The following is a 22,756-nucleotide window of genomic DNA, read 5'->3' as shown; positions in this document are numbered from 1 at the left end:
GCCTCATCTTGCACAGTCCTCACATTGGCCCTTTATGGCTATCATCACCTCCCTGTTGTCTGTCTTTTGCAGATAGACTCAGGGATGTGTAGGCCATGCCCAGGTCTCCACAGCTAGCCAGGGCCAAGCTAAGATTTGAGCTATTTCTCCTATGCTCCCAAAGGCAGGTGGGCAAAGAAAAATTCCCAAAACAGGTGGAAAGACCACAGAAAAATTTGATTATTTTTCCCAGTCTTCACTCTGAAGACTACCAAATTGGCAGAAAGAGGAACAAATAAGAGGCAAATGTTGCTAGAAACTCTAGTTTATCTGAAAAGGAGAGAAATCTGATTTTAATAGGAAATTACCCTTTTTAATGTTAGCAAACAACGTTGAGAAAAAAAATACCATGGGCGCTCAACAGAATATGTCTGTGAGCCACCTTCTTGCTAGTTCTGCTGTAGATGGTGTTCATTGTGAGTGCTGTTGTAGATTCTTTGTTGTTGTTTTTGTTGCTGTTGTTGTTTGAGACACAGTTTCACACTGTCACACAGGCTGGAATGCAGTGGTGTGATCTCGGCTCACTGCAACCTCCGCCTCCTGGGTTCAAGCGATTCTTGTGCTTCAGCCTCCTGAGTAGCTGGGATTACAGGCACACACTACCATGCTCAGCTAATTTTTCTGTTGTTAGTAGAGATGGAGTTTCGCTATGTTGGCCAGGCTAGTCTTGAACTCCTGACCTCAAGTGATCTACCCCAAAGTGCTAGATTACAGGCATGAGCCACCGTGCTTGGCCAGATTTTTAGATAGAAGTAGGAGGGGTTCGCATGGCTGCACCTCTGCAGCCTGGAGGTGGAAGCAGGTGGATCCCAGGGAATGCTACATGAACAGCAGCTGACCCTCACCTGGGTAGGTTCTGGCTGCATAGGTCTTGGGTGCTTGGAACCCCTTCCCTAGTGTGATGTTTTAGGTTCTTCAGCGACCAGGACCTTCCTTTTTCTGTGAAGGAGATAGTGCATCAGTGACAAACAGATTCCACCTCCTGGGCCAACTTCTCTCTGTTGATCAGGTTGCCCAGAGCCCTGTGTTGATTGAAATCTGGAGATTTAATCCAGACTGACTCAAAAGTGCTGTCATCAGTGTGTGATGTCCACTCTGGGGACAGGAGAGTCTCAGATGTCATGCATTGGCCTTCTTTATTTTATTACTTTGTTGTGTTGGGCACCCAGGAAGTTATCATTCAGAGCCCAAATCCTAATGGCCTGAAGAAAAGTATCTTCCAGTTATGGTCTCATCTAAGGCCCTTTGTTTCTCTTACATCAGAATCTTCCAGGATTAGTTTTAGTTACTTGCTATAGTTTCATTGTCCCCTCCAAAACTCATGTTGAGATTTAATTGCCATTGGGACTATATTAACAGGTGAGACTTGGACAGGTGGATAGGTCATGAGAGCTCTGCCTTCCTAAATGGATTAATGCCATTATCATGGGAGTGGGCTCCTGATAAAAGGAGGAAGCTCGACCCCATTCCCTGTCTGTCTCTTGCACTCATTTGCCCTTCCACCATGGGATGATGAAGCATGAAAGCCCTCACCAGATGCCAGCACCAAGCTCTTGGACTTCGTGGCCTTCAGAACTATAAAAAACATTATTTTTTTTCTTTGTAAGTTACCCAGTCTCTGATATTCTGTATAGCAGCAGAAAACAGACTAAGACACTGCTTAAATTGGCTTGTTTCACTCATTTCCTGCTTCTGAGGTCTCCAGAGTTCCATCTCTTCCAGGATAGGATGGATATACTGTCTGGAGGAGAGGCACTGCTAGGCAAGAGGAGAAGAACCAGTGATCCTGTTAGTGTTCCCAGTATCCCTCTGCTCAGTAAGGCAAATGTAGATATTCTTTAGAAATGATCACCAGAGCCTACAGTCCTTCATAATGTTCAGCTCCATGTCCTGGTGAGATGGACAGTAACAAGAGATTGAGCCAGCCCCTGCTTGCACCCTTTTCCAGGGACCCTTTGAGCCCTTTCAATAAAGAGTTTGTTTCTTTACCGAAAGCATAAAGAGTAGTGCAAGAAGAGGCACACAGAACCAAGCATGTGCACTTTCTCAGGTGAAACACTTTAGAAGGAATGTCTTGCCTGGCAGGTGCCCTGATGTCCTCTGTGCACATCCTCCCCCAACCTCATGTGTCTGATGCAGCACTGGAGTGAGGCAAGGTGGATCCTGCAGGTTCAGGGGGGTTGTGATCCATCCAAAGTCACAGTTGGCGAGGGTGGTGCCCGAGTTGAAACTGCAGACCTTCCAGATGGAGTTCACTAGTCTCCCCCTGCCGTATACCTTTTGATTGTCAAGGCCATTATCCCGGAGTCACTTTAGAGGACACTAGGGCTACTGTTGATGGTTCACCCACAGAACCACTTAGAGGCCACATGCACTGCCTGATCTTACAACCAGGAATTTGCAGTTGTAATAAGGTCCCTGCTGAACTTCCATTTGCTTCTGTCTTCTGTCCTAGAAGCAGACTTTAGAAAGACTCCTGTGGTAGGCTGGTGTGTACTGTGGTGTTGCTACTGGTCTAATGTCTTCAATATGTATTCTTAGTGACTCTTAACACTTTCAACCTGAGATTGTGAATATTCACAATTCTACCTGTCACAGTCTGTTTATCCTCTTTATCTTCTAGTCTCTCTTTAAAAGCCATACAAACAGAAGCTAGGGTAACCAATGTTTTGTTGGACACATTCTTCTTGATCAACTTTATGACGTGTGGTTTATATTTGTCTGTACCTTTAGTAACAGGCCTGCTTCTTAGCACAGAGGTGATGAAACCACTCACAGCTTTCCTGGGGGTATTATATTTCTTTATTTTTTTGTTTTTTAGCCCATCACAACATTGATAGCTGATGTTGAAATTGCTTGAGGTAAGTCTGATGCTTTCATTGAAGAGAATCTATAGGACTATAGTTTTTAGTTTTTAGAACATCAAAACATAGCTATTCCTAATACATTAAGTGGGAAATCAAGGTCAGTATATTAGACATGATGATTTTATATATCCAGTCCACTCTCTGTATCTGCAGGTTCCACATCCACAGATTCAAGCTGTGGATCAAAATACTGTAAAAAATGTTTTTTAAATAACAGTACAAAAATAAAAACAATAAAAACAATGCAGTAGAACAACTACTTACATAACACATTGTATTAGGTATTATGAGTAATCTAGAGATGATACACAGTATGTTGGAGGATGTGTGTAGGGGTCCTGGAACCAATCCCACATGGATCCTGAGGGATGACTGCATGTATAGATAGGATACAATGACCATCTCTGTATATACATGCATTGCTATATAAATGTGTGTGTATTTATGTATGTATACACACACACACACACACACACACACAGTATGTGTGTATATTTAAAAAAATAAGTTTTTTTTTTTTAAGTAAAAAAATAAGGACTGGCGCGGTGGCTCACACCTGTAATCCCAGCACTATGGGAGGCCAAAGCGGGTAGATCGCTTGAGGTCAGGAGTTGGAAACCAGCCTGGCCAACATGGTGAAACCCTGTTTCTACTTAAAAAAGTTAGCCGGGTGTGGTGGCAGGCCCCTGTAATCCTGCCTGTAATCTCAGCTACTCAGAAGGCTGAGGCAGGAGAATCGCTTGAACCTGGGAGGCAGAGGTTGTAGTGAGCCGAGATCGCACCATTGCATTCCAGCCTGGGCAACAGAGTGAGACTCCATCTAAAAAAAAAAAAAAAAAAAAAAAAAATTTTTTTAGAATAAAAATAAGCCAGGCATGGTGGTGCCTGACTGTAGTCCCAGCTACTGGGGTGGGAGGTGGTAGTAGAAGGATTGCTTGAGCCCAGGAGTTCAAAGATGCAGTGAACCATCATTATACCTGTGAAGAGCCAACACACTCATGCACTCCAACTTGGAAAAGTGTAGTGAGACCCTATCTCTAAACAAACAAACAAACAAACAAAAATCTAAAAATCTGTGTACCAACCACATACCTTGAGTATTATGGACTTAAACTTTTTTTCTGGCTGGGCGTGGTGGCTCATGCCTGTAATCCCAGCACTTTGAGAAGCTGAGATGGGCAGATCACTTGGGGTTAGGAGTTTGAGACCAGCCTGGCCAACATGACGAAACGCTAACTCTACTAAAAAATATAAAAATTCGCCTGGCGTGGTGGCAGGTGCCTGTAGTCCCAGCTACTTGGGAGGCTGAGGCAGGAGAATCACTTGAACCCGGGAGGCGGAGTTTGCAGTGAGCCGAGATTGCACCATTGCACTCCAGCCTGGGTGACAGAGTGAGACTCCCTCTCAAATAATAATAATAATAATAATAAAATAAATAAATAAATAAAAACCAGAAAGCTTTTTTCTATATTGCTGTATTTTAACAAATTGTTTTGCAACAAACATATTGTTGTGCCTCTTGAACGAGTTTATATTTTCCTTAGTTCTTAGGCCTCTGGTGGGGACCATTTTAGGATTATGCATTCTTGGTTTTCTCTTTATTAATTCAAAAGCAATTTCTAAAATTGTGTTTAACTTTCATTTCAGCATCAGGATACTCAAAGTGGAAAGGATCACAGATTTTTGGTAGTTTCTGGGTCTACAAGGACTTTCCAAATCCAGGAGGAACGCCAGTGGCAACGTAGTGACTCAGGCGGGCACCAAGGAAACGGCGCTGTTAGTCTCTGGGTAGTGCTTTAAGAATGAACACAATCATGTTTATAGTCCATGGTCCATCACTATTCAAGGATGACTCCTTCCCTGTCTATTTTTGTTTTTTACTTTTTTACACTGAGTTTCTATTTAGACACTACAGCATATGGGGTGTTTGTTCCCATTGGATGCATTTCTGTCAAAACTCTTCTCAAATGTGATGGCTAGGTTCTAACATATTGCCATGTGTGGAGTGTGCTAAACACACACTAGTTTACAGGAAAGATGCATTTTGTGTACAGTAAATGGTGTATATACCTTTTGTTACCACAGAGTTTTTTAAACAAATGAGTATTATAGGACTTTCTTCTAAGTGAGCTGAATAAGTCACCATTGACTTCTTGGTGCTGTTGAAAATAATCCATTTTCACTGAAGTGTGTGAAACCTACAGCATATCCTTCGCACAACGATTTTTATCTATTATACTTTATCAAAGATTGGTCATGTTCCATTTGGAAATGGCATGCAAAAGCAATCCTAGAGAAACCTGCGTGACTCCATCTGGCAAATTCGAGAGAGAGAGAGATCTTGAGAGAAAGAAGGGCTGTTCGTTCAAAAGCAGAGTTGTAACAGATGCCAATTACAGTGTACAGTTTAACAGAGTTTTCTGTTGCATTAGAATAAACATGAATTGGAGTGCAGCTAACATGAATATCATCAGACTAGTATCAAGGATTCTAAAATGAAATATGAAAAGATTCTGTCACAATTCTTAGATTTGGTGTCCAGCATGGATGCAACCTTTGAGTTTGGTCCCTAAATTTACATGAAAGCACAAGGTAAATATCCATTTGTTTTAGGATTTTCATGTTGGATCTGGATCTGTCATTATCAAAAGTGATGAGCAATGAAAAACTGGTCGGACAAAATTTAACACTGACATAATGAAATTCCAGATGTAGGCTTTCCCCCAGGTCTTTTCATGTGCAGATTGCAGTTCGGATTCGTTTCAATAAAAAGGAACTTGGAAAACATGGTCTGTATGTTGCCTCCTTGAGTAGATCCAGCGACTCACAAGTTAGATGATGAAATTTGGGCATATATTATTTGTGAATTTATTCCATTACTTACTATTAAAGGCCCATTATACAGAAGTAATTCAAGGTCAAGGTCAAGGTCAAAGTGGGCTTTTTTTTAGATCTTCAGATCTAAAGTCATCATTTCTTAGGGAACTGTCCAGGTCACAATACACACAATTGGATACCAACTATAGGCAAACTCAGCTTTGCCTGATGTACTCCTAAACATACACAAGTAAAAATGAATTTCTTTAAAACAACACACAAGAGGCTAGCAATTTAAACAAGACTATATAGTGTATAATTCTTCCAGAGGAAATTATCTCTTAACTTCTCATTTTTTGAAAACCTGCTTTTTCTAGCACCCATTTAAATAGTTCAAGTTATTCAAGCCAACTTAATACTCCTAGTGTCACTCTTGCAACTTTTATTTATTTATTTTTCGGTATCTCAAATCACCAAACACAGTGGAAGGATATGGTCCTAAAGTTCTTATCTTTGCTAAAAAAAAAATCAGCCTGGCCGGGCACGGTGGCTCATGCCTGTAATCCCAACACTTTGGGAGGCTGAGGACAGTGGATCATGAGGTCAGGAGATCGGGACCATCCTGGCCAACATGGTGAAACCCCATCTCTACTAAAAATACAAAAATTAGCTGGCAGTGGTGGCACGCGCCTGTAGTCCCAGCTACTTGGGAGGCTGAGGCAGGAGAATTGCTTGAACCTAGAAGGAGGAAATTGCAGTGGGCTGAGATCGTGCCACTGCACTCCAGCCTGCTGAGAAAGCGAGACTGTCTCAAAAAAGAAAAAAAAAGTCAGCCTTTCCTCAACCTGACTGCACACTCAGCCTGGTAGTACAACGTGTTTTCTTTTTTCCCTCTCTCTTCGGAAATAATTTCCTTGAAAGAATTATCTACACATCTCTATGTCCACTTTCTCATTTCCACTGGTTCTTCAGTTCCTGTGACCTGGCTTCTGTCCCTACCACTCCTGAAGGGCTCCTGTCGGGTTCTCCGAGGACTTGACTTTTGTGAACACATCCCCTTTACAAAGATCTCCCTTCAGGCTCCCAGAGGAGCCCTCTCCAGTGTCTTCTTGGGGCATGGCTATCTATTCATCAGTCTCCTTCTAACACTCATCTCTCCAGTTCTTAAATTTAGGTGGCATTCACGGGTTCTCTCCTGGTCCACCCCTCACTCTCTCCTTGAGTGATTTCATTCACTCATCACTTCACCTGCTCCCTTTGGTTCTCTCGTCACATAGAGCTCTGGCCACCCCTGTGTTCATGACATGTCTCCACCCAGATGCACCCTGAAGCAGAGGTTGGCAACCTTTCTCTGTAAAGGGTCAGACAGTGAATATATTTCGCTTTCTGGGCCACGTGGCCTGTGTCTCCTCAACTGTGTTGTCGCGCAAAAGTAGCCATAGGCAATACGTAAGTGAATGGATATTGCTGTGTTCTCCAAAAATTACAAAAGCAGGCCACATGGGCCACAGTTTGTAGCACCTGCCTTAAACCACTGTCCTGACCTGCACATCCCCACAGCTTCTCCCTGCCACATTCCCTTTCTTGAATTTCTCCACCTTCACCCTCTCACTGGAGCCGGAGGAATCTGTTAAGTCTGCTTTCCCCCTCCCTTCCGTCCACTCTTGGTCACCAAGCCTTCCTCTCCATCCCCACTGATGATCCTGTTACAGTTTTCATAATGTCTCTTGACTAATGAGGCTTTCCCCTCTTTCTTTTAGGCTTCCAGCCCCCTGAGTTTTGGCTAGACATATGGCTACCTCGTGGGAACTATATTTCCCAGCCTTCCTTGCAGCTAGATGTGGCTGAGTGACTAGGCTTAGGCCAGGAGTAAGTGAAGTGTCTACTAAGACAAAACTGCAGATCCTGGACTTGTTCCACTGGAGTGGCAGCAATCAAACAAACTCTGGAATCCATGTGTTAAATTTGAAGAACTGCCAGGCATGAATCTGGAAGACTGGTTCATAACAGAGAAGGTCTTTTTGTTACAGCAACTCAACCCATACACAGCCAGTTTGCCCACTTCCCTCCCTGTGCACAGCCTCGCTGTTCACCAATCCTTTCTCAACACAGCAGTCTCTTACAGTGCAAATCTGATCATGACACTCCACACTTAAAAGATGAACAAGCAAATAACAAGAGAAATTGGGCTGGGCATGATGGCTCACGCCTGTAATCCCAACACTTTGGGAGGCCAAGGTGGGTGGATCATCTGAGGTCAGGAGTTCAAGATCAGCCTGACCAATATGGTGAAACCTTGTCTCTACTAAAAATATAAAAATTAGCCGAGTATGGTGGCATGTGCCTGTAGTCCCAGCTACTCAGGGGGGTGAGACAGGAGAATTGCTTGAACTCGGGAGGCAGAGGTTGCAGTGAGCCGAGATCGCACCATTGCACTCCAGCCTGGGTGACAGAGCAAAACTCCATCTCAAAAAAAAAAAGAGCTCATTTGCATTGTATAGCGAGGGAAGGCCTCTGGGAAGGTGGCAGGGAGAAGTCAGGCATGCAATGTTCAGGGAAAAGATATTCAGGCAGTGAGCACGACTAGTGCAAAGGTCTTGAGGCTTGGTTTGTCCCAAAAGCGGAAGGAGGAAGAGCGTGATTAGAACTCTCATGATAAGTTTGCATTGCAGGGTAAACTCAGCCTCACTGGGGCATTGAAAAGGGCTGGCCATAACCTCAGGGCGGCTAGATGGATCTAGCAAGCTGTTGCCTGCAACATTGGTGGGTGGGAGAAAGGAGGTTGGAGCTGAACACCTGCCTTCCTCTGTCCACGACATGGAGCCTGGCTTGGAGTGCTGTTTACTACAGGGGCTCCTGAATTGGAAGCACACGAAGGGCAAGCCTCTGTCTCAGAACTGGCCCTGTGGATTGGTACAGGGGCTGTGGACCCCACCCTGAGTCACCTCTCCAGCCTGATTCTCACCACTGCCTCCTTGCCCTTCACATTTCAGCAGTCCATAAACCTGCGCTCCAGGAGCACTCCTTTACAGGAAGCATTGCCCCGCCTTAAGAACCTGCCCTTGGCCAGGCACAGTAGCTCGTGCCTCTAATCTCAGCACTTAGGGAGGCTGAAGTGGGCCGATCACTTGAAGTCAGGAGTTCGAGACCAGCCTTGCCAACATGGTGAAACTTCATCTCTACTAAAAACATAAAAATTAGCCTGGCATGGTGGTGGGCACCTGTAATCCCAACTACTCAGGTGGCTGAGGCAGGAGAATTGCTTGAACCTGGGAGGTGGAGGTTGCAGTGAGCCAAGATTGCACTACTGCATGTCCAGCCTGGGTGGCAAAGTAAGACTGTCTCAAAAAAAAAAAAAAAAAAAAAGAACCTACCTTTAGCTGGTTGTGGTGGTTCACATCTGTAATTCCAGTGACTCCAGAGGACAAGGAAACAGAAGGATTGCTTGAGGTCAGGAGTTTGAGATCGGCCTGGACAAGAGAGTAAGACCCCGTCCCTAAAAATTAAAAATTAAAAATTTAGCTGGGTGTAGCAGCCCAAGCCTGTAGTCCCAGTTACTTGGGAGGCTGAGGCAGGAGGAGTGATTGAGCCCAGGAGCTGGAGGCTACAATGAGCCAGTCAGCTATGATCACACCACCGCAATCCAGTCTAGGTGACAGAATGAGGCCCCATCTCGTAAAAAAAAAAAAAAAATGCCCTTTACCCTTTCTCAACCTGACAAGTTGACTGACTTGTCTTGAAGGTTTGGCACCACTTGGAAGCTTCCTCTGCTGCCCACCTGGGGTGATGCCCTCTTCTGGGAGGGTCTCACCACTACACACACGGTGGCTGCCAAAGCTCAGTCCGACTTTAGTTCCAGCGCTACTAGGTCTTCTCAGGACTCAGGTTATCCAAGTGGAAGGAAAGCTGTGCCAGGTACCAACTACCCCACGTGGGTTCGCCAAGATAAATCCTTCACATTCAAACTAGTCCTGCAACGTCCGTCAACCCTATCCCTAACAGCAAATTGCCACCTTTAGTCCACTCCACAGTGACCTCTGGAAGGTCACCAAAAGGCAGTTATGACCATACCAAAATATGATTCTTGACACAGAGCCAAAAGTTATTTTCAATTTATTTTGTTTTTGTTTCTATGTTTAGAACAATAATAATAATATTTAAAATCATATTTTTCTGGGATATAATGAAAACTGTGTTATTTCCATTGAATTTGAAATAGAATTCATGATCTAAAATAGACTGAATCCCAGTGTGAACATACATTTGCATGCCTTCTTGGTCATCGTTCAGTTGGTGCAATTGTCAGGCGTGCAATAAGAAGAGAAGTGAGCATTGCAGCACTGTGGCCTGTGGCCACAGTGATGGTGGGACAGCCCCACAAAGGCCACACCAGGTGACTCTCAGCTCGGTGGGTGGGAGGGGGAGTGTCTCTGTGTCCCTCTAGCACACACATCCTCACACGGCCTCACATAGTCTTTTTTGCATTTGCTAGGCCATCTCAACACCTAGGCTCACAAAATTCTGGCATCCTTTGGATTATCTAAACCCATGGTCCTCCAGGATGGGGGTTCCAAGGAGCAGAGGGGAGCCTCGAGGCAGCCCACACTCCCAGCTACAAACCTCTCTTTCCAGAATTCCACTGCCACACCTTGGCATATACCAAATGTTGACAAAGAAGGCTGTTCCCGTACAAGGGCCAATTTTAGAGCAAGCTCCCTGTGGTTGGAAAACTGTAAAACCTTCAACCCCAAAGCTGTGTATAGTGCTTTGTGTGTGACAGGGCTGGGGCAGATCTCTCTGATGCACTCAGGAAAACCATTCACTTTGCTTGTGGTAGGTGGCCCCTGGTAGCTGCCCTGCCCTTGCCAAGTATTATGTGTCTAAGGTCTGTGGGCATGTTTCTCATTTGCTGCAAAACACCCTCCCCACCCTTGCAGAGAAAGAGTCTTTTGTGCAGCACCCTTTAAAGGGAGACTCGTCCCACTTGGGTTCTGTCTTCTGGTGCAGGGTTACAGGCAAGTTTATTAGAGCATCGCCATGAAGTTCGTCCCCTGCCTCCTGCTGGTGACCTTGTCCTGCCTGGGGACTTTGGGTCAGACCCCGAGGCAAAAGCAAGGAAGCACTGGGGAGGAATTCCATTTCCAGACTGGAGGGAGAGATTCCTGCACTATGCGCCCCAGCAGCTTGGGGCAAGATGCTGGAGAAGTCTGGCTTCGCGTCGACTGCCACAACACAGACCAGACATACTGGTGTGAGTACAGGGGGCAGCCCAGTGTGTGCCAGGCTTTTGTTGCTGACCCTAAACCTTACTGGAACCAAGCCCTGCAGGAGCTGAGGCGCCTTCACCATGCATGCCAGGGGGCCCCAGTGCTGAGGCCATCCATGTGCAGGAAGGCTGGGCCCCAGGCCCACATGCAGCAGGTGACTTCCAGCCTTAAGGGCAGCCCAGTGCCCAACCAGCAGCCTGAGGCTGGGACGCCATCTCTGAAACCCAAGGCCACAGTGAAACTCACAGAAGCAACACAGCTGGGAAAGGACTCGATGGAAGAGCTGGGAAAAGCCAAACCCACCACCCTACCCACAGCCAAAGCTACCGAGCCTGGACCCGGGCCTAGAGGGAATGAGGAAGCAAAGAAGAAGGCCTGGGAACACTGTTGGAAACCCTTCCAGGCCCTGTGTGCCTTTCTCATCAGCTTCTTCCAAGGGTGACAAGTGAAAGACCCCTACAGGTAACACCCTTTCCTTTACTCACATACAGAGACTACGTGAGTGGCACTTAGCACTTTCACAGCTACTGCGACCACATCAGAGTCTCAGCGTGTGTTTGGGGGTGGGTTTGAGGCTGTCTGTTGCAGAGCAGAGTAGATGAGGTGGTTCATCAGGAGTGGCACTTACGCTGGGGATGCATAAGAATCACCTACAAGAAGCTCTAAAAATGCTGATGCCCAGGCCCCTCGCCAGATGGTTCCATCTATGTCTCCAGCATAGCAGAGCAGGAATGTATACTTTTAAAACTCTCCCCCAAATGATATGAATGTGCAGCCAAGGTGGAGAATCTCCTTGTGATGGGGCCACCTCACTGTTAAACTTAGGCCTTTGGAATTCTGCCGGGTGATGTTTCCTACTGAACAAGGCCTTTGCTGCAGCTGTTTGTGGCCGAGGTGCTATGTCATGGTGGAGGTGTCACCACACCCCGTCTTGTTTCCTCTCCTGCGGTGGAGTTAGGGTGGGGGGTGGTGTGCACCGAGGAAAGTTTGAGTCAAATAATCTTCAAAGTCTTTCTCACAGCTCTCAAAGCCTTTAACTGTTTTTTGTTCATCACAGAAGAGAAAATCGAATTAATAATAACAGATTTAATCAACTCCAAGTATTGCTTTTAAAAGACCAAACTTTTTCTTGTGGAAATAAAGCTTATTACTGATCTCTCTCCTTAAATGCAGCAGCTTTCATTAATTTTATGCATCAGCAAGGAGTTCATTTACATGGGATTCTAATCTTATTCGTGTACTTTGAGTTTAAAAGGAGAGTTTCTGAGGCTTTTCATATTATCTATGTCAGAAAAATAGGAAAAAAGCAGATTTCCTGATAAGCAGCACTTTGATAACTAATACCACAAAACAAATAAGGCTTTTTCTAATAGCGCCCAGGCAGCAAGAAATGTCGGGTCACACCAAAGTTGTTCTGGTGTCTGCTGCTGTGGGTTGGAGATTTTCTGCTTGTTTAATATTTCAGATTGGTCCCAGAGGAGAAAATGGACCACTTAAGCCAAAACAAAAAAATTACTATTGAGGAGAGGTGCTTTTTTTTTTTTTTTTTCTTTTAAAAGTTGATTTTTTTGGTCTTTCCACAAATAAGACACACAAATCATTTGAAAAATTCAAACACAACAGAAAAATATAAAGAATTTCAAAACTTCATCCATAATCTCACCTCACAGAGATAAACAATGTTAACAATTAGAAGAGTACCCATTTAGACATCCATCTATGCATATTTATACAGACAGATGTGCAGCTTACATACAGATGCATACAGGTGCTAAAACTTAAAACAATATCTTGATCCTGCAGATGAGCCGCATAGGACTACTGTATTAGCTTGCTAGGGCTGCCACAGCAAAATACCACAGACTGGGTGGTTTAAACAGCAGAAATATATGTTGTGGGAAAAAGGTTAAGTTTACACCTACAAATATAATAGTAAAGTGGACTTTGGCGCAGACTTGGTCTAGGGTATAGCCTGAGAATAGGGGAAATCAGTGAATAAAGCCCCCTATAATAGCAAAGACAGCTCCTATTGATAAGACATAGTGGAAGTGAGCTACGACGTAATATGTATCGTGTAATACAATATCTAGTGATGAATTTGCTAGTACAATACCGGTCAGACCTCCTACGGTAGGTCAGACCTCCTACACCGATTCAAACCACATGCCAGTCTAAGCCACAACAAACTATACACAAACCCCCCCTCCCCCAACTCCGACCACTCCCACATAAATTGCCTTTGCCAAACCCCAAAAACAAAAGCTTGCTGCCTAGCCGAAGTCTCACTTTTTATCTTTTAGGTTTACACACCTAAGCTATCACTTTCTCAACTAATTTCTCAACAATTCTGGAGACTGAAAGTCCGAGATCAAGTGTCAGCAGGATTGGTGTCTTCTGAGGACTTTCCTTGAGTCATAGATGGCAGCCTTCTCACTGTCATTCCTCTGTGTGGATCTGTGTCCTCATCTCTTTTTGTTAGGACACCGTTCATACTGGATGAAGTCCCACCCTAACAGCCCCCTTTAACCTTAACCACGTCCTTAATGGCCCCTATCTTTAAGTACAAACACTTCCTGAGGTACTGGAGGTTAGGACTAAAGTCTACGGTTTTTAGCTTTCGGGAGGGATACAATTCACACAATTCAGCCCATAACAACTAATAAAGAATTTTTCATCCCTTCCTTTTTTTTTTTTTTTTTTCCAGAGCTGACCTCTCCCTGACAGAGAACCATCTCTTTTTGTATTATGCCGCTTTCAGTCCAACGTTCTCACACTGGAAGAAGGGAGTTTCTAACCAGATGCAACTGGCCAAATTCTTGATCTGCAGCTTCTCTGAAGTTTGGAAAAGAAACCTTCCTTTCTGGAGTTCACAGAGTTCAGCAATATGATAGGGAACAGGTGCTGATGGGCCCAGGAGTGACAAGCGTACACATCTACTTTTTTTTTTTTTTTTTTGAGACGGAGTCTCGCTCTGTCACACGGGCTGGAGTGCTGTGGCCGGATCTCAGCTCACTGCAAGCTCCGCCTCCCGGGTTCACGCCATTCTCCTGCCTCAGCCTCCCGGGTAGCTGGGACTACAGGCGCCGCCACCTCGCCCGGCTAGTTTTTTTTTTGTAGTTTTTTTTTTTTAGTAGAGACGGGGTTTCACCGTGTTAGCCAGGATGGTCTCGATCTCCTGACCTCGTGATCCACCCGTCTCGGTCTCCCAAAGTGCTGGGATTACAGGCTTGAGCCACCGCACCCGGCCCACATCTACTTTTAATCTGTGGAAGTTTTGCTTTGTTGATCTGAGCCTGCTATGAAAGTTTAAATATGTAACGCATTCATGAATTTCCAGTTTAGCCTTCTGAGCAAGACATGAATTTGTCACATTTCATTGCATGGCAACATGGACTTGGAGTTAGAGGAAGTTCAGTAAATAGCAGCTATGTGTGTGCAAAATAAAGGAATGATTTCAGAAACACGATTTTAATCCTCTTAACGAATGCAATACCTAGATGCTATAGAGATCATGGATACCCATTAAGTCATGGTATTTTATTCAGCCTGCCATGATGCATTACACAGACTAGGTGGCTTAAAGCAACAGAAATGTGTTCTCTCACAGCCATGGAGGCAAGAAGTGCCTCAAGATATCACCAAAGTTAGTTTCTCCTGGAGGGTCTGAGGGAAAATCTGTTCAATGCCTCTCTCTCAATTTCTTAAAGTTGCTGGAATCCTTGACATTCCTTGGCTGATCCCTGACTCTGTCTTCACATGCAATTTTCCCTTGCATGTGTGTTCGCATTTCCATCTCCAGATGAGGGCACCAGCCATTGGATTAGGGCCCATCCTAATCAAGAATGACCTTGTCTTAACTCCATTGTGTCTGCAAACACACTATTCCCAAATAAGATCATAGTCACAGATTCCAGACGGACATAAATTCTTGGCGGGCACTAGTCAATCCAGCACAGTCACCCTGCAGCAATAACAACTAGCCAAAAAGGTAGAGAAGTGAACCTGAAACAGAACAATCCCATACACTCAGCAATTAAATTAATCAACAGTGTTGGAAAGGAAGGAAGTTGGATTTTACTAGACATACGCAAAAAGTGACTCACTCTCTTCTTAATTTCATATTTGTTTTACCTAAGAACACATTAATAGTCCACTCTCTGTCTTTTTATTTTTTTAACGGCTATTTATTTATGTGTTTATTTTTTTGAGATGGAGTCTCGCTCTGTCACCCAGGCTGGAGTGCAGTGGCGCGATCTAGGCTCACTGCAACCTCCGCCTCCTGGGTTCAAGCGATTCTCCTGCCTCAGCCTCCCAAGTAGCTGGGACTACAGGCATGCACTACCATACATGGCTAATTTTTGTATTTTTAGTAGAGACAAGGTTTCACCATATTGGTTAGGCAGGTCTCGAACTCCTGACCTCAGATGATCCACCCACCTTGGCCTCCCAAAGTGCTGGGATTGCAGGTGTGTGCCACCATGCCCAGCTAATTTTTGTATTTTTAGTAGAGACAAGGCTTCACCATATTGGTCAGGTTGGTCTTGAACTCCTGACCTCAGGAGATCCGCCCACCTCAGCCTCCCAAAATGCTGCCATTACAGATGTGAGCCACTGTACCTGGCCCAATAGTCCACTCTTGATGTACTTAAATTGTTTCCCCATCTAGCCCAGCAGTGCCTAACCCTAGCTACATAATGGAGTCACCTGGGGCAACTTTTCAAAAACACTGGTGCTTGGATGTCAGCCCCAGAGGTTACAGTGTAACTGGCTAGGGATGGGGCCGAGCATGTGCAATTTTACATTTCCCCTGGTGACCCTAATATGCAGCCAAGGTTGAGAAACACTGCCCTTGATTCATTGAATTAGAATCTCTGGGGTGTATCCTAGGTAATCTCCAGGCAATTCTATGTGTAACCTGAGTTGAAGACTACTAATATGGCCTCTATATGTAGTTCACACAATTAACAAATATTTATTCATCATCAACTATGTCCTAGGCACTATGCAAGACATTGGATAGGGGAGAGATGAACTAATTGACTAGGTTTCACATCTTAGAAGTGCAGGGAAGTAGTGGAAACCAAGACAACACATTGATGAGTGTAGGAGATGACATAGGAGGCTGTGAGTGGGGGGCAGTCAGGGTACGTTTGCTGGGGTTGAGTTTCTAAAATATATGTACATCAAACATCTACTGTGACATACCAAGTCTATTTCTTATAAGGGCTCTGAGCCTTTCACTTGCCCCTTCATGTAACTCTCACCACATCCCTAAGAGGTAAATTGTTTTATTCCCAATTATAAATCAAGGGACTTGAAAGCCTGGGGAGGTGAGTTATACACAGCTTGTAAGAGTCAGGACAGCAGAGAAATCCAGGTCCATCCAATTCTAATGCTCATGGCGTTCAATTTATAAACATCATAGGGTATGCTGGGATTTGTCACAGACCATTTTTCACCAACATTTTAAACTAAGGTCACCATATAGCTGACCAGTGATTTTAATGATGAAACACAATTCAAATCTGTGCTACCCAAAGGGTGACAGGTGTGCCAGAGGCATCTGCTTCTGCTGGGGACTTTAGAAATGCTAATTCTCAACCGGGGGTGGTGGCTTATGCCTGTAATCCCAGCACTTTGGGAGGCCGGAGGTGGGCAGATGGCCTTAGGCCAAGAGTTTGAGACAAGCCTAGCCAACATGGCGAAACCCTATCTCTACTAAAAAATACAGAAAATACCTGGGTGTGGTGGCAGGCGCCTGTAGTCCCAGCTACTCAGGAGGCTGAGGCAGGAGAATCACTTGAGCCAGGGAGACGGAGGTTGCAGTGAGCCAAGATCGTGCCACTGCACTCCAACCTGGGGGACAGAGTGGGACTCTCTCTCAAAAAATGTTAATTCTCGGGCTCCACCTCAGACAAACTGAACAGAGTAACTGGAGTGAGGCCCAGAAATGTGTATTTTAACATGCCCATGTGTTATATTAACAGTAACATTGGCCAAGCAATATTTCAGTCATCCTAAAAGGAAAGGCTTTATTAAATCTTAAAGCAGATAATTCTGATATATGCTACAACATGGATGAACCATGAGTACATCATGCTAAATAAAATAAGCAAGCCACAAAAGACAAATACTGCATGATTCCACTGATATGAGGTACCTAGACTAGCCAAAAATCGTAGATATACTCAAAGTAGAATGTTGGTTGCCAGAGACTATGGTGAGGTGAGAATGGGAAGTTAGTTTAATGTTTATAGAGTTTTAGTTTCATAAGATTAAAAGAGTTCTTGAAGTGGATAGCAGTGATGGTTGCATAACAAATGTAATTAATGCTACTGAACTGTACACTTAAAATGGCTACAATGGCATATTTAATGATATATGTATTTTATTTGAATTTTTAAAAAAATTTAAAAAAAGAAAAGGAAACCATTTTCACCAAAAGATACTGAAATAACAGCATATCCGTAAGAAAAATGTGAATACTATTACTTGACACAAAAAATAAACTGAAATTGGTTTATATACCGAAATGTAAAAGGTGGTTTCTCCCTAGTACTGAGAGTGCTCCTTTCCTTCGACAGTGACATAATCTGTTTGTTCTAATTCAGTAACTGCTACATCTATCTTTGTTAATCAAGTACTCACCCACACCCAGGCCTTTCTCATCGATGAGCCACCAATCACGAGGGCTGGGCACAGTAGTAGAACTGGGCCACTGAAAGAGTTCATTAGGGCCCACAAATTCTAGCAATTAATCATAAGATCTTCCATATTCAATAACCCAAACCAGGTGGTGATAGAAGCAACAGATTGGAGTCACCCTTTTTGTGTTGTCACTGATGGTGTCGCCTAATGATTAAACTAGTGAGGCATCCAAGGCAGTAGGGTAAATTATGTTTTTTAAAAAAGAAAAAGAAAAAGAGCATCGGTTGAGAGATTTCATGGTGAAATAATGAACATAGAGAACCGATCTCCCTGAATCCTGCCTCTTCTGTCCTGATTTTCTCCAAACATCTCCTCTGAAGGGGAAAGCTTCCTCTGAGGAGTGCCTGCATGTAATACTCACACTGTCTGCTAAAGATGTGTAGGACACAGTGCAGATAACATCATGTGTCTAGCAATTTTCTCAGTCACATCTTCCAAAGTCTATCTTACCACTTAAAAATGCCACCAACCTGAGACCAAGGACATGAAATGTACATTGAATGTTTTGTCCATTAGCCCACTACTGAGGGCCCCATTGCTGTGAACAGTGTGGCATTGTATAACTACAAGTGAACCAGATACTAAGCAAGGCAGAGAATAGTCTGCAGTGCCACTGTGGTGTGGCCAGAATCTGCCAGCTTCACAGAAAGGCCACTCCATGATGACAGTTGTCAATTATCCCTGCATACCAGTGATGGCCACCAGGTGACAGCAGAGGACCAATGTATTGTATTTACCAGACAAAGGCAGGTCCCATCCCCAGAGCTAAGGATCCCTGTCACCTTTAGACAGAAAGATCAACTGCGGAGAGGGATCACAGTCCCCATAGGCCATTTTACTCTCTGTGGCACTTAACTTTTGAGCCTATTGTGTTAGTGGCAGTATTACCATCTCCAGTCCAATAATGAACTGAGACAATGATGCTGGCCACCGGGGCTGGAGGGTCCAGTTACCCACTTTGTTTCATGTTGTCTCACCTCATATGCATCCTTTCCATGGCATCCACAAGGGTTACAAAAATGTCTCATGAGGCTGCAGGAGCGGCTATCAATAGCCCCATAGAGAAGTGTCCTTAATATACCAGTTGGTTGTCACCAACCAGGCAGCTTGCTGGCTGTACCCAAGAGTAGGTGAAAAAGGCATGTCTGGTTCTTCCGAGCACTGAATAAGGCAAAGGTGATGGCTTTCCATGTAGCTCATTGGGCTATGGGCTCCTCCTGCAGTAGCTCTTCCAGAGTTGTCTCTGGGGTTAGATGACTGCTGCCACCAGGTAGACACCAGCACTTTTAGTCTTCAGTAAACCAAGCCCCAGCATCCTCACAGACTTCCTGGGAGTGGTCTCCAGGTAGTCAAAAGCTGTCCCTGTGAGTAATCAAGAGAGGGACAAGAAGACCTTAAAGGTGAGGTCTCAACTTACTTGTGTGAAGAGAATTATCTGTGAGACCAGACTTGCCCTATGAAGTGTTCCACTTCCATTTAATATGAGAAATCTGTGCATTTCGATTCTGTCCTTAGTACTTGAGGAGAACCAATGCAGCATGGGAATATCTGGTGCAAGGGTAACTAGGAGTCCTCTCTAAGGCCCAGGTGCAGGACAGCAGCTGTGTCTCAAGCAGAAGGTAGCAGGGAGCCATGCCCTTGAAATCAGTGCCCCAAGGGGTGTGATCCGGGCAGAGGCTGCATCCCTTTGCTGCAGGCTCCACACAGTGTAGATAAAGGTAAGATAGATCTGTAGTTCCTAAAGAGTCTTGGGGTTTACAGGCTCCAAAATTAGGGGGTGCCAACATGCCTATTACACTATTTCCATTGTACCTGCTGTGCAAGTCACTCCCCTTCAGCGTCCATCCCCCCACCAAATAAATTTGGTTGATTTGACAGATTTTCTTTGTCAATTTGTACACAGAGCTGAGCAAAATACGTGGGTGAGGCACATTTCATCTGCAAACCCCAAACAGTCCCACTAAGTGCTAGGCTTCCTTTTGGAGTAGTGAGGTCTGTAGAATGGGTATATTTTCCTTTACTGTCTTGGGATTAGGTCTTTGAGCTTCTGTCCACAGAGCTTCACAGACTTGACATGGATGTCTGGTTTCTGTACCGTCTTAGGACTAATGAGCCACTCCTGGGCTTTCCTATAAGGCAGAGTCTACTCCAAAGTGGTTGCCAACTGTTCTTTATTGGAGCTTATCAGCAGGACCTCACCAACGCAGTGGAACCACATCAGGTTCTGCAAGGAGAAAGCCTCATTCTACATTTTGGTCCATCTGTTGGTGGCAAATAACAGGATAATTCAGTGCCCCTGTGGCGGGACGAAAAACAGGTTTGGGAGATTCCGGTCACATTCGAGGGAAACTGATCCTTGATGCTTGGTGCCAAAAAGATTGATAAAAAGCACCAGCTGTGTCCCAGACAGTGTACTGTCAGTTGGACATTTGATTTAATTGCAGACACAAAGTTTGCAAGACCCAGGGTTATACTGCCAACAATGGATTCAACTGGCAATGATCCACCGTGGATAGACACATCCATGTCAGACTTCTGTTGACGCAGAAATAATCTTCTTGTGTGTTAGGTCCCTGACAGGTGGGGCTTTAGTTTTTACAAATAAGGCAAGTATTTGTCCAGTTAATCAAATGGATGGATTTAAACTGGTGGCATTGACCTACATGATCTCCACTATACATTCCTGCACTTACATTCAGCAATTCAAAGGTTATTTGATTTTGGAGGCATTTTGGACAGTAGGACAATTACTGACATTTTTAACAATCATCAATCACACCTTCTGCAGAAAGAATTTAAACAATTCCAGATGATGCATAAATTATGGCATCTAACTGCTTTGAATAAAATGGCTAAGAAAAATATGAGCATAAAAAATCCTTTGCTAGGTTATACGGTCTGACCCTATTCTCACCCAAATCTCAACTTTAATTGTATCTTCCAAAATTCCCATGTGTTGCAGGAGGGATCCAGTGGGAGGTAACTGAATCATGGGGCCAAGTCTTTCCCATGCTATTCTCATGATATTTAATAAGTCTCATGAGATCTGGTGGATTTATCAGGGGTTTCTGCTTTTGCTTCTTCCTCATTTTCTCTTGCCGCCACCATGTAAGAAGTGCCTTTCACCTCCCACCATGATTGTAAGGCCTCCCCAGCCATGTGGAACTATAAGTTCAATTAAACCTCTTTTTCTTCCCAGTCTCAAGTATGTCTTTATCAGCACTGTGAAAATAGACTAATACAGTAAATTGGTACCAGTAGAGTGGGGCATTGCCGAAAAGATACCCAAAAATGTGAAAGTGACTTTGGAACTGGGTAACAGGAAGAGGCTGGAACAGTTTGGAGGACTCAGAAGACAGGAAAATGTGGGAAAGTTTGTCACTTCCTAGAGACTTGTTGAATGGCTTTGTCCAAAATGCTGATAGCAATATGGACAATAAATCCAGGCCGAGGTGGTCTCAGATGGAAATGAGAAACTTTTTGGGAACTAGAACAAAGGTGAGACTTGTTATGGTTTAGCAAAAACACTGGTGGCATTTTGCCCCTGCCCTAGAGATTTGTGGAACTTTGAACTTGAGAAAGATGATTTAGGGAATCAGGTGGAAGAACTTTCTAAGCAGCAAAGCATTCAAGAGGTGACTTGGGTACTGTTAAAGGCATTCAGTTTTAAAAGAGAAGCAGAGCATGAAAGTTTGGAAAGTTTGCAGCCTGACTATATGATAGAAAAGAAAAACCCATTTTCTGGGGAGAAATTCAAGCCAGCTACAGAAATTTGCATAAGTAGCAAGGAGCCTAATGTTAATTCCCAAGGCCATGGGGAATATATCTCCAGGCCATGTCAGAGACCCTCAGGGCAGCCCCTCCCATCACAGGCCCAGAGGTCCAGGAGGAAAAAGGGGTTTAGAGGACCAGGCCCAGGGTCCCCATGCTGTGTGCAGCCTTGGGACCTGGTGACCTGTGTTCCAGCTGCTCCAGCGATGGCTGAAAGGGGCCAATATAAAGCTCAGGCTGTGGCTTCAGAGGGTGGAAGCATCAAGCCTTGGCAGCTTTGAGCCTCACACGGGGCACCAGCTGCTGGGTCCATCCCACAGACCCTGGCCCAGCAACAGATGAAAGGAGCACTCAGACACAGGCATGCAGTGTAACAGCAGCTAGGGGGCTGCTGGCACTAGGAACCAAAGAAAAGAGCAGGCTTGATAAGCTGGAGTTGCTTGCTTTTATTTAGTACAAGCATAAAGCCAAAAGCCTGGAGCAAACACAGCCTGTTGGTAATTAACACTTATTGTTCTCCTTTTAGGGAGTGGGTCACACGTGCAGATGATCAAAAGTCGGTTTCTGGTCAAACTGAGTAAACAAGCCTATTTAGATAAATTCCCCTACACTCCCTTGTACCTACTTCTCGTCTTCTGCCTCAGGGTAAGAGAACAGCTGCGTTTATCTTACTCTCCCGGAAGGCTCTTTGCAGAGCCTTCTGACCTTTCAGAAGGTTTGTGCCCTTTCCCTATAACTTCTCCCACCACTCCGACTGATCTCCTACAGTGTTGAGCCTGCAGGTGCACAGAAGTCAAGAACTGAGGTTTGGGAACCGCCACCTAGATTTCCGAAGATGTATGGAAATGCCCGGATGCCCAGCCAAAAGTTCGCTATAAGGGTGGGGCCCTCTTGCAGAACTTCTGCTGGAGCAGTGCAGAAGGGAAACGTAGGATTGGAGCCCCCACACATAGTCCCTACTAGGGCACTGTCTAGTGGAGCTGTGAGAAGAGGGCCACTGTCCTACAGACCCCAGAATGGTAGATCCACCAACAGCTTGCACTGTTGTATGCCTGGAAAAGCTGCAGACACTCAGCGTCAGCCCATGAAAGCAGCCAGGAGGGAGGCTGTACCCTACAAAGCCACAGGGACGGAGCTGCCCAAGACCATGGGAACCCACCTCTTGCATCAATGTGACCTGGATGTGAGATCTGGAGTCAAAGGAGATCATTTTGGAGTTTTAAAATTTGACTGCCCGGCTGGATTTTGGACTTGCATGGGCCCTGTAACCCCTTTCTTTTGGTCAAT

The 22,756-nt window shown here is 44.8% G+C and overlaps 2 protein-coding genes and 1 long non-coding RNA gene across 12 annotated transcripts in view; 2 read left to right on the top strand and 1 right to left on the bottom strand.

Annotated features, from left to right (window-relative positions):
- The window catches only part of PROM1 (prominin 1), a 116,972-nt gene extending 111,279 nt beyond the window's left edge, over positions 1-5,693 (top strand). For 7 of the 9 annotated variants that reach the window (XM_033213818.1, XM_033213817.1, XM_033213813.1 and 4 more), the window contains 2 exons: positions 2,861-2,900; positions 4,554-5,693. In XM_033213818.1, coding sequence (XP_033069709.1) covers positions 2,861-2,876 — 16 coding nt within the window. In that variant the 3' untranslated portion in view covers positions 2,877-2,900; positions 4,554-5,693. The remainder of the gene's footprint in view (positions 1-2,860; positions 2,901-4,553) is intronic. The other 2 variants (XM_033213814.1, XM_033213812.1) reach the window with 2 other exon arrangements.
- Positions 5,694-6,448: 755 nt separating this feature from the next.
- LOC117085179 lies at positions 6,449-13,684 on the bottom strand. Of its 2 annotated transcripts, XR_004437845.1 has the most exons (4): positions 13,334-13,684; positions 11,480-12,027; positions 9,098-9,219; positions 6,449-7,719 (listed from the first exon to the last, which is right to left on the bottom strand). It is a non-coding gene; the product is annotated as an uncharacterized LOC117085179 (long non-coding RNA). The 2 variants fall into 2 exon arrangements; XR_004437844.1 differs by lacking the exon at positions 6,449-7,719 and having other exon boundaries at positions 9,044-9,219.
- On the top strand, positions 10,644-13,930 carry FGFBP2 (fibroblast growth factor binding protein 2). The gene is made up of 2 exons (XM_033213810.1): positions 10,644-11,452; positions 13,695-13,930. Exon 1 carries the CDS (start codon positions 10,761-10,763, stop codon positions 11,430-11,432), a length of 672 nt encoding a protein of 223 aa, XP_033069701.1. The 5' UTR covers positions 10,644-10,760; the 3' UTR covers positions 11,433-11,452; positions 13,695-13,930.
- Positions 13,931-22,756: the final 8,826 nt, after the last annotated feature.

The sequence above is a fragment of the Trachypithecus francoisi genome, unplaced genomic scaffold (assembly GCF_009764315.1).
Source record: "Trachypithecus francoisi isolate TF-2019V2 unplaced genomic scaffold, Tfra_2.0 Lachesis_group1, whole genome shotgun sequence".
NCBI classification, from domain to species: Eukaryota; Metazoa; Chordata; class Mammalia; order Primates; family Cercopithecidae; genus Trachypithecus; species Trachypithecus francoisi.
Note: the sequence above shows the minus strand (reverse complement) of the source record. Positions and strands in the feature narration are given on the sequence as shown.

Coding starts and splice junctions, on each gene's coding strand:
- FGFBP2 (XM_033213810.1), top strand. CDS start 10,761: ATGAAGTTCGTCCCCTGCCTCCTGCTGGTGACCTTGTCCTGCCTGGGG.